Below are 12,092 nucleotides of genomic sequence, written 5' to 3' on the forward strand. Positions count from 1 at the left end.
CTCACCAAGTTGTGCCAAGAAATCTGGAGAACAACCACTTGGCCAACTGACTGGAAGAGATCTATATTTGTTCCCATTCCAAAGAAGGGTGACCCAGCAGAGTGCGGAAACTATCGAACAATCTCATTGATTTCACTTGCAAGCAAGATTCTACTGAAGATTATCCAAAAACGACTGGAACAGCACATGAGCAGAGAACTGCCAGAAGTCCAGGCTGGGCTTAGAAGGGGTCATGGTACTAGGGATATTGTAGCCGATGTTAGATGTTAGATGGATGTCTAAGTACGTCTTTGAAATCAGACTAATACTTAAAAGCCAAAAATCAGAAGTATAAAGAATTTTTGTTATGGAGAGATCATTAATTCAGTTCGTGGTGATCCTGTTTACAATAGAAGGAAATGCTGCCAAGTCCTGCACCATCCTCAAAATCACTGCTGTGTTTGAGTCCATTGCTGGAGCCACTGTGTCAGTTCATCTCATTGAGTGTTTTCCTCTTTTTTTTTTTAAAAGAAAAACTATGCATAATCTCCTTCTCTAGGGCCCTGGTCCCTGTTGATGATACCACATCCAGAGTACATGAGATGGAAGTCTTATTATTCTTGCTTTTAAGGAGTATTCTGGCTATACTTTTCCCATAAAAAACAAAAATTGCTAAGTAGTGTGAATGAAAAATTTGTTCATTCAGCTGTCAATCCTATTTACGTTTGACATTCTTCATCAGCACCATAATTCAATGAATCATTTATTCTTCATTTCTTACCATCTTTCAAATGCATATGTTGTTATTGTTAGATGCCATTGAGTCAACTCATAACAACCCTGTGAACAGAACATCTGATTTCTATCCTATCCTGACTTTGCCATTGCTGATATACTTGAGCCCTATTGCTATAGTCCCTGTGTTGATCCATCTTGTTGAGATTCTTCCTCTTTTTCACTGACCTCCACCCTTCTAAGCGTTATGTCTTTTGTCCAAGTGGCCTCGTGGTAAGAACCTGTGCTGCAGTCCCAAAGACACATGGTTCAAATCTGCCAGCTACCCTGAAAGAGAAGGATGCACAGTCTCCTTTCCTGTGGTTTACTGTCTCTGAAAGCCCATTGGAGGGCCAGCTATGAGTCTATTCTGACTTGGAAGCAAACAATGGCAACAACAGCATGCCCACAGTACCATGAGTTGAGTCAGATCCATATGAACCTCAAATGAAATATTTTTAACACTGCAAAGAGATTCTTTGCTGTAGATTTGCCCAGTGTAATGCTTGATTTGTTGACTTCTGCCTCTATCGGTGTGGATTATGGATACAAGTAAGATGGCATCTTTTACATTTATCATGATGTTTCTTATTGGTCCATTTATGAAGATTTTTGTTTTCTTTGTGTTGTGTTATAATCCATATTGAAGTCTATAGTTTTTGATCTTCATCAGTAAGTGCTTCATGTCCTCTTCACTTTGAGAGTTCAAGATTGTGTCACCTGCATGGTGCATGTTGTTAATGACTATTCTTCCAACCCTGATGCTCATTCTTCACTTAGAAACTACTATTGAGTTAGTTTTTATAGTCCATTCTAAATAAAAATTGTTTATATTAAAGTTTAGTTATTTACTTCTCATTGTTTGCTCAGCATACAGATTAGACAATATGGTTAAAGGCTATAACTCTGGCACATACTTTTGCTGGTTTGAAACCATATAGTATTTGCCTGTGTCAATGAGTACCTCTTGGTTTATGTATAGGTTCTATGTGAACACAATTATGTGTTCTGAAATTCCTATGCTTTGCAATGTTGCCTGTACATTCTCGTGGCATCGTGCTGAAGAGTTGCTCTGGCAACCCAGAGGTACATAGTTTGAATCCATCAGCTGCTCTGTAGGAGAAAGTTGGTTAGTCTCTTTCCATACAGTTTTTAACTGCCTCTGAAAACTTGCTGGAGGAACAGCAGTGGGTCGGTTACACAGTACACATCATCAACACAGTTGAATGCTGTTGCATGATCAGTAAAACAAGGGTTAACATCTAATTATGCATAGAGTTATTAATACCCACAGAAGTCTTCTAAATCTCATTATTGCTTAAAAGCTAAAAATCAACAAAGTGTAAATAATAGTTGACAGTGGTATGCAAGGTGTAGTATCTGGAAGGAAAAGATGATGATAAAACATTTTACTTTGTTAGTAAAGGTGGATTTGGGGATGTTACCAACATCATGGACACAGTTAATAAAAAGGACATATTGAGTATCTCTTGGGAGATAGCAAACTTAATTATATAACCAGTAATATTGTACTGAGTGTTCCAAATAACCTGAGTCATGGAGGAATTTGGCAAACGCTTACGAAACTGATGAGATGAAGGTACATTTTTTAGGTCACCTTCCAAAGTTAGTAATTCCACCTCTTACGGAAAGAAACATCTTGTCACAAAATATTAGTTCTTCATTCCTTTTTTCCCAACTCAAGGAAATTTTCTGAATTTTAACAACTTCCTACCTATTAGAAATAATAATAAAAAGTATAGATAATAATTACATAATCTTACAAAGTTGGTAGTGCTTTACTCAACAAAAATGAAAATGAAAGCAGAATATATATATCAGCTATTTGAGCTGATAGATATTTAAAAGTTATTTGAAAAAATACTGTTCTTAATTCTTGCTTTTAGAATGCCTTTATTTTAACTTTGGGAGATTACAAAGTTTATGCTTTGTGTTTTCAGAATACTGGGAATACTTTTTGTGTTTAACATAATTTAAATGAATATTCTTATTGTTATACTAACAATGTTTAGTAGGCTTATGAAAATATTTGGCTCTTTTTTGTATTTTTAAGTGGAATAATAGCAAAATTTACTTTCTTGGTTTAAGTTAATATTAGTCAATAAAACATATTTTAAAAGTCTACAAAAAATACTTATTTTTTGGTAGTATTTTAGATTTTATACGTGAGAAGTAAATTAATATATGTGATAGCCAATGAAAATGCTTGTTATTTGAAGTTAAAAATAAGAAATTATATTGTTTAAAACAGTTTCTTAACATAGTATTTTAAGTTATGTGGATTTTGAATTCTTATAAGAAAATATGCATAACTTTGTTCACACATTTGTATTTCAGAACGAGAAAAAGATCATAGTTCTTCTCGTCCAAGCAGTCCTCGACTTCAGAAAGTATCCCCAAATGGTTCTGGGAGCAGTGCTGGAAACAGCAGCAGGAATAGTAGTCAGTCTAGTTCAGATGGTAGCTGTAAGACATCTGGGGAGATGGTATTTGTCTATGAAAATGCGAAGGAAGGAGCTCGGAATGTAAGAGCATCAGAACGAGTGACACTAATTGTGGACAATACTAGATTTGTTGTAGACCCATCCATTTTTACTGCACAACCAAATACAATGTTGGGCAGGTTTGTATGATTGCAGTCTTTTTATTACTAATTATAAAGCACTTTCAACTAATATTTTTATTTTTTATTTAAGCTTATAGTAAAATCCTACACCTAAAATAATTTCTGTTTTATAGATAAAAGAGTTTTAAAGGTTAAATTACATGCCTAAATTAATAGAGCAACTCATTGATCTTGATTTTATTTCTAACATTCTTTGAATTATCAATACAAACAATAAATTAATAATTGAAGTCAGGGGTACCAGAGGATTTCTGTGGGTTGAAACTATGGGTTTGATTCTAACAAGGTGAATTTGGTACTGGTAATAATGATTTTCCTCTTAAATGTAAAGAGGCGTCAGCGCTCTTCTCTCGTGCTGTGGAGAAGGAGCTAAATTCTTTATCTTCTAATTTATCTCATTTAGTTTTGCTTATAAAATGTATTTCTGCATTACTGTTCTCTCCTATCGAAATGAAAATATTTTGAATACTCATGCATTTACACTGTTTGCCAAGGTGTATTCTGTTAAGTATTCTTGAACTAATTTAATGATATAATTTAATGCTTAAATTATATTTCCTTTTACTTTTGTGTATGAACTTTTTTTTTTTTTTAGGATGTTCCCTATTGATGTATTTCTTCTTTATATGCTATTACAGGATGTTTGGGTCTGGCCGAGAACATAACTTTACCCGTCCCAATGAGAAGGGAGAGTATGAGGTGGCAGAGGGAATTGGCTCCACTGTGTTTCGAGCTATTCTGGCGAGTGATATATTTATTTATTTATTTATTTATTTATTTATTTATTTTTATGTGTATTAATTTAAATGCTTAGAAGCAGAGTTTATTTTGGATATCACTTGAAGGTGTGGGTCATTTTTATTGAAATACTATTTAATTCATCTTTATATTGTCAATAAAGATCATATTCTCAATAAATGAGAAGATAGGATAGAATTTGGCTAATTTTCTTAGGTTTATATAAACAGACCTATCAAGTCATTTAATGTTGTTGCTCAGTTTAGTGTTGTTGTTATCTGCCATTGCTTATTGTGTTCTGTTGTTATTTACCAGCAAGTCAGACCAGTCTGTAGCTGACACTCAAGCTTTCAGAGATGGTAAATCGTGTGGGAGGAAGATTGACCATCTTTCTCCCATAGAGCAGTTGGTGAATTCAAACCTGTGGATTTGTGTACCTTTGGATTAGCACAACTCCTTACTACTAACCCAGCACCTATGTGCCAACTCTTGGTTGAACCCTGCATCAAGTTTTTGGTACCTGTAAATTGCCTGGGCTGGTCAGTTGGAACTGCATTACCTTGGGTTGATAACTCAGCTACTTAACACTAGTCCACTAGAACTTCCTCAAGTCTCAAATAATTTAGTAATACATTTCTAGCATCATAGTGTCCTTCTCTCCTTAACTCAGTGAAATTATTAAAAAAAAATCCAAGAAAAAATACTTTTGTTACCTAAGAATGAATATGGCAACTAGGATTCTAAAATTTTATTTCATGTAACCATCAATAGGGAAGTTTATGAACCTTTAAAAATCATCTCCAAAATGTGTAAGTTAACAAAACCTGGTTTATGTATGTGGTTTTAACCTCTTAATTTGAAGAATGTATGAATTCATTCCAGATGTCACTGTAACTGATTGCTCAGCTACTACCCAAAAGGTTAGCAGTTCAAACCCAATAACCGCTCTGTGGAAAAGAGATCTGGTAGTTCGCCTCTGTAAAGATTACAGCCTTACAAAACCCTGTGGAACCTTTCTGTTCTGCTCTCTTGGGTTGCTGTGAGTTAGAATTGGTTGAATAGCAATGTATTTAGTTTTCTGTTTTGTTTTTAAAATTACGGAATTTGTAGTTTAAGTTTATTGATAAAGATTTGGCAGTGTTTGTGACAGTTCATTCTAGAGTCTGGAAATAAGTTTCTGCAGTGTTTGTGAGAAAGAAGGGACAAGAATGGTGTAGAACACAGGTAAGAAAAGTTGTTGATTTTATCAGGTTGTTAGAATTTAGGCAAATACCAGAAGATGTTTTGTTCCTACAACATCAGAGAATGTATGTTTTATTCTCTGAATTTCTATAAACTTGAGACAAATCTTATTTTTTTATAAAAGCATATAGGAAATGCTCTTGGAGCTGACCATATACTTCAGTATATTCTGTGTTGAGTTGACAGTAAGAAATTTTATGACTGAGCTATGCAGTGATTTATCTGAGGTCTAACAGTTTTTCAAGTCGATTTTGGAAATTATTGCTACTGTTTGTATTAGTAAGACAAATACCAAAAAAACCTATTTTTTGGTATTGAAAGAAGCATATCTAATAGCATATACCTAGTTTTATGTATTTTAATGCTTGGTTATGACTTTATATTGCTTTATAAAAAAATTTAATTTTTTCTCAAATTCTATATTATCCATCTTTTTTACTTAAAAGATATATATCTGAGGAATAATAACTTGTGGAGAGTATACATATTAGTCATATAGTAGAAAAAAATGAATAAAGAATGTGTATAGTGGGTCTCAATCTTATTCTAGTGTTAAATAATTACATGACTATTGAAGAGGCTGTTGAATGCAGGTGGATAAAGGTAAAAGTTCTTAGGTAAACTAAGTCTCCTAGGTTTAAATAACTACAATTCTTGAGATGTCAGGACTCAACTATTTTTGAGATGAACCTTAATGATAAAGTTTTATACTATTGGGTACTTTATATATTTTATTCATTCTTGACTTTTTTTCTTTTTCAGGATTACTATAAGACAGGAATAATCCGTTGCCCTGATGGTATATCTATTCCTGAACTGAGAGAAGCATGCGACTATCTTTGTATCTCTTTTGAATATAGTACTATTAAATGTAGAGATCTCAGTAAGTATAATATTGATATAAGTGGCTTGTAGAGCTATATTTTATTTGAGTGAAGAACTTGAAATATGCTATATGCCTAATTATATCTCAAAATCTGTTTGCTTTAATTGTATTCTGTTTCCATGAGGAAAAAGCACTTTTAAATAAATAAGCCCGCCCACCAGGTCCTGATTGACTGAAACAAGAGGCTTCCAGCCCACAGCTGATTATTAACTAAGTTTAGGCAACCAGTCAGCTTACACATGATTGTGAACAAAATAAAAAGTGACCAAACAGTTTACATCTGACTTTCAACTACATCAAGAGAACTACCCTCTAAAATTCGACTACTTCACACATGAGCCTTCAAAGAGAAACTTCTCAGATGAGAGTACTTAAAAAATTTAAATATTTTTGTGCTTAACTGTATAAAATAATGTCCTGACCTCCTTGGAAGATAAAAAATAATTCTAAAAAATACTTGTTTTTAAAGATTTTAGTTTTACTCTCCCATCCTCATTTACATAAAGAGAAATTCTAGAATGTATATTATATATTTTTACATATATTATGTTGAGATATTAAAGAATAGTATTAAATAGGAATATAAGAGCAGTGTCTAACTCAGGTAACTTTCTGGAGAAAGAAGAAGTACCATGCTCCAGACAGAAGAAATAACCATATGGGAATCAGGAAAAATTTATATATGGAGAAACTGACTTCTCACTCTTCTAGAATTTTATATATAGTGATGTGAAGTTCGACAGTAAATACAAGTTTTAAAGGACCTTCCTTGCCATATTTGAGAGCAGCAAAGCGGTTAGTATAGTTGGAGTGGAATGAGCAATTGGGTCAGAAGTACAAGAGGATGTTAGAGATGTAAAAGGGCGTTTTCTGGCCACTGTAATGCTTTTGGTGAAAAAAGAAACCACTGGATGATTTTCAACAGAGAGAACCTGCTATTTTGTATAATTTATGGTAGCTCTGTTCGCACAGAATTGATTGTGGAATTATACACGGATACAGTCCCAATCTGATAATGTTGTTGTTGTTGTTATGTGCTGTCGAGTCGCCTGCAACTCCTAGCGACCTTACGTACAACAGCCCTAGAACCTTTTCTATCCTGTGCCATTCTTATTGTCTCTTACATGCCTACTTTCAGTTCCTCAGTCACTGAATCAGTCCATCTAGTCTAGGGTCATCCTTTCCTGTCCTGTCCCTCTACCCTCCCAGTCATGATGATGTTCCTTTTCCAGGGACTAGTCCCTCCTTGGAACATGTCCAAAGTATGTCAGATTCTTCAGAATCCTTGCCTCCAAGAAGCAGCCTGCTTTTATCCTCTCCAGGACGAACCTGTTTATTCTTTTAGCAGTCCATGGTATACTCTTCTCCAGTACCGCCCCTCAAAGGCATCAGTTCTCCTGTTATTTCTAGAAATTGTCTAGCTCTCTGGTGCATAGCAAGTGATTGCAAAGACCATTGCCTGTATCAGGTAGGTGCACCTTAGTCGCCAGACTAACATCATTGCTCTTCAGTACTCTGGAGAGGTGTCTGACAGCAGACTTTCCCAACGCAGTATGTCTTATAATTTCCTGGCTGCTGATACCAAGAGTGTTGATTGTGGAGCCAAACAAACTAAAGCTGTTTACAGTCTCCATCTCTGACCAATCCATCACGATGCTGCCATTTTTCAACCCAGGGGTGAGAATCTTTGTTATCTTGATATTGAGCTTCAATCCATACTGAAGGCTGCAATCCTTGCCCTTCTGCAGCAAATGCTTCAGGTCCTTCGTAGTTTGAGGAAGCAGGGTTGTGTCATCTGCATAATACAGATTGTTGATGAGTCTTCCTCCAATCCTGATGCCGCATTTCTCTTCATATAGCCCAGCCTCCCAGATAATCTGTTCTGCATGTAGACTGAAAAAGTATGGAGAGACAACAAATCCCTGGCATACACCCTTCCAAGTTTTGAATCATGCAGTGTTTCCTTGCTCCATTCTGATGACTGCCTTCTGGTCCAAGTATAGGTTTTGCATAAGCACGATCAAGTGCTCTGGAATTCCCACTCTTCTCAGAGTTAGCCAGTTGTTCCAATTGTTTTGGGATAATCTTAAGCAGAATCTTGCTCGCATGTGATAGTAATGATATTTTTTGATAATTTTCACACTGTCGGATCATCTTTCTTTAGAATGAGAACAAATACAGATCTCTTCCAGTCAGTTGGCCAGGTGGTTGTCCTCCAGATTCTTGGCACAACTTGGTGAGCACATCTAAGAGTAGCATCTATTTGTTGAAATACATCAACTGGTATATTGTTATTTTTTCTGATAATAGAGTTTCAAAAAAATGACTCTTGGTTATTGTGTTAGAAATAGACTGAAAGGAGAATTAAGGCAGAAACAAAGAGCTCAATTAGGCAGCTATGGGCGGTAATACAGATAGGAGATAATAGTGACTTAGTCAAAGAGGAAGCCATGAGAAGTGGTTAGATTCTGAGCTTGTTGAAAGGTAGAATTGATAGATATGCTTGATTACAGAATAGTGGGATAGGAAAAAGAGGACTTGAACGAACTGCAAGTGTAAGATGGCCATTAGTAGAGATAAGGAAGTCTTCACAGGAAGCAGAAATTTGGAAACTTGATTTAGAACATAATACATTTGAGCTACTTACTAATTAAGTGAGCTTTGGTGGCCTAGTGGTAAGAGGCTGCGCTGCAATCCCAAAGATACGTGATTTGAATCCACCAGCTGTTGGGGGTGGGGGAATGTACAGTCTCCTCCCATTCAGTTTGTTGTTGTTGATTGCTGTTGAGTCAAGCACAATTCATAGGACCCTATAAACAAAAGACCTGAAGCCTTTTTATAACTATTGTTGTTCCTCAAAGTTCATAGAGTTTCCAGAGGCATGCGGTTTAGAAAATGTCACTTCTGCTTCCAAACCTGTATTAAACTGGGTGTTCCACCAAACACAGTCCACCACAGTTAACTGTTACAGCAGACACCTCAGTGGCACAAGGTTAAGCAACCCCAGGTTACCTCAGTACAGCAAATTGACAGAAGAGTGTTGTACCACTAAGAATATTCCTCTAGTAGCAACCAACTTTTTCATTTCTTTTTTTATTACTCTGATTTATTTACAAAGTTTGAATATATTGTTTTTCACAAAAGATCCTTCCCATTTCCTTCACCCCACCCACCCACAACATAATATATAATATCAACAAACTTTAAATACAGAGGCCCTCCACAAGGTCTTGTTGACTTTAAAGAAGAAGCTTAAACAAAAACCAACCCATATAATATGTTGTTTTTATGTGGTGTCGAGTTGCCTGCAACCTATAGTGACCCTTTGTACAGCAGCTCTGAATCCTTCCTTGTCCTGAGCCAGACTCACTAATTCTGACACACCAGCCTCCATTGCCCCAGATACTATATCCATCTTATTCTAGGTCTTCTTCTCCAGCACTCGCCCTCCACCCTTCTGAGCATGATGTCATTCTGCAAGGACTGGTCTCTCCTGGCCATGTGCCCAAAGTATGTGAGGTGGAGCTTCAAAATTCTAGCCTTCAAGGAGAGACTTGGTTTCACCCTCTCCAAGACAGACTTACTTGTTTTCTTGGCAGTCCATGGTATGTTCAAGACTCTTCTCCAGCACACAGCTCTTAAGGCATCGACTTTTTTTCTGTCATCCTTAGTTATAGCTCTCTGAAGCATAATAAGTATTTGCGAAGACCATGGCCTGGATTAAGCACACCTTAGTCTCTGGACTGACACCATTGCTTTTCAGCAGTCTGGAGAGGTTCCTGACAGCAGACTTTCCTAATGCAATTCGTCTTTTGATTTCCTGCCTGCTGGTGTTAAAAGAGTGTTGATTGTGGAGCCAGGCAAGCTGTAATTGTTAATAACCTCAGTCTCTTCTCCATCTATCATGGTGCTTCCAATTGGCCCAGTGGTGAGAATCTTTGTCTTCTTATGTTGAACTTCAACTCATGTTTAAGACTACAGCCCTTGACCTTCTGCAGCAAGTGCTTCAGACCTTCTTCAGTTTCAGCCAGCAAGGTTGTATCATCTGCATGTCGTAGGTTGTTGATGAGTCTTCCTCCAATCTTGATGCCCATTCCTCCTCAGAAAGCACTGATTCCCAAATAATCTGTTCTGCACATAATAGCAAAATCCTGCTGAAGATTATCCAGAAATGACTGGAACAGTATATTGACAGAGAATTACCAGAAATACAAGCTGGGTTTAGAAGAGGTCTTGATACTAGAGATAATGTTGCCAATGTCAGATGGATCTTGGCAGAAAGCAGAGAGTACCAGAAAAATGTCTGTGTTTCATTGACTATGCAAAGGCATTTGACTGTGTGGATCACAATAAATAGTGCCTAACCTTGAGGAAAATGGGAGTTGCAGAACACTTGATTGTGCTTATGTGAAACCTTTACTTGGACCAGGAAGCAGTGCTCAGATCAGAGCAAGGAAATACTGCCTGGTTCAAAATTGGCAGAGGAGTACATCAGAAATGCATCCTGTCACCATTCAATTTACTGCCTCTGAAAACCTATTGGAGGGTCAGCTATGGTAGGTCTGACTTGGTGGTAAAGAACAACAAATAACACTTAGATATATAAGTGAAAATGTTAAGTGAGGTATTGAATATAATAGATGTCTGAACTTCAGGTGAGAAATGCATGTTTTTTCTTTCCCATCTCTCTTTTCTTTGAAAAATAATATAAAAATAAAAGGTTGTATACACTGACCTATAACATCTATATTTTACATACTAGGCCTTTGTAGACAAAGTTGATGATTTTAGATTTTTTTAAACTTTTTAATTTATTTGTATTCTTTCAAACTTTGAGATTTTAATTATGAGGATTGTAGAGGTCCTGAAAGATTTAGACTAGAGGACACAATATGATTAAGTTTAGCAGCTCTGAGGAAAATTAATTACAGAATGGTAAAAGCAGCTGGTGATCCAACAGAATATGGAAATTCTAAAACAATATCATTAGTATCACATGCAAGTAAAATCTTGCTGAAGATTTTTAAAACATGGCTATAGTGGTAATCAATAGTGAACTGCCATAAATTCAAGATGAATTCAGAAGAGACCATGGTCCAAGGGTTATCACCACTTATAAAAGCAGAGAATGTCAGCATAAAGATTGTGGATCATAAATTATAGCTAACATTGAGAAGAATGGGTATCTCAGAAAACTTAATAATGCTCATGTGGAACCTTTAAATAGACCAAGAAGCTGTTCTCTAGACAGAACAAGGGACCACTGCATGGTTTAAAATCAGGAAAGGTGTATATCAGGGTTGTATCATTTCTCTATATATATTTAGTATATGTGCTGAGCAAATAATTTGAGAAGCTGGACTGTATGAAGAGGAATGTGCTATCAGCATTGGAGGAAGACTCATCAATAACTTGTGTTACGTGTATGCCATAACTTGCTAATAAGACAGTGAAGGAGACTTGATTTACTGTAGAAGATGTCTTCAGTATGTCTCAACATCAAGAAAACAAAAATCCTCGGTATTAGACCCAGAGGCAAAATCATGATAGATGGAGAAAAGGTTAAAATTGTCAACAATTTGGTTTTCCTTGGATCCACAGTCAACTACCATATTTGCAGCAGTCAAATCAAAAGACATGTTGCATTGGGTAAATCACTGTCAAAGACTTCTACAAAGTTCTAAAGAGCAGGATGCCAGTTTAAAAATGAAAGTTAGCTTTTTTCCTACGAAGATGGCGCCGAAAGCGAAGAAGGAAGCCCCTGCCCCTCCCAAAACTGAAGCCAAAGCAAAGGCATTGAAGGCCAAGAAGGCAGTCCTGAAGGGC

At 36.2% G+C, this 12,092-nt stretch overlaps 1 protein-coding gene across 2 annotated transcripts in view; it reads left to right on the forward strand.

The window, feature by feature from the left end:
• The window catches only part of BTBD10 (BTB (POZ) domain containing 10), a 63,183-nt gene that overhangs the window by 34,151 nt on the left and 16,940 nt on the right, over window positions 1-12,092 (forward strand). For both annotated transcript variants that reach the window (XM_006885399.1, XM_006885398.1), the window contains exons 3-5: window positions 3,112-3,397; window positions 4,039-4,141; window positions 6,143-6,263. In XM_006885399.1, the coding sequence (XP_006885461.1) occupies window positions 3,112-3,397; window positions 4,039-4,141; window positions 6,143-6,263 (510 nt within the window). The remainder of the gene's footprint in view (window positions 1-3,111; window positions 3,398-4,038; window positions 4,142-6,142; window positions 6,264-12,092) is intronic.

The sequence above is a fragment of the Elephantulus edwardii genome, unplaced genomic scaffold, assembly GCF_000299155.1.
Source record: "Elephantulus edwardii isolate Elephantulus edwardi_28Jun2011 unplaced genomic scaffold, EleEdw1.0 scaffold00044, whole genome shotgun sequence".
Lineage (NCBI taxonomy): Eukaryota > Metazoa > Chordata > Mammalia > Macroscelidea > Macroscelididae > Elephantulus > Elephantulus edwardii.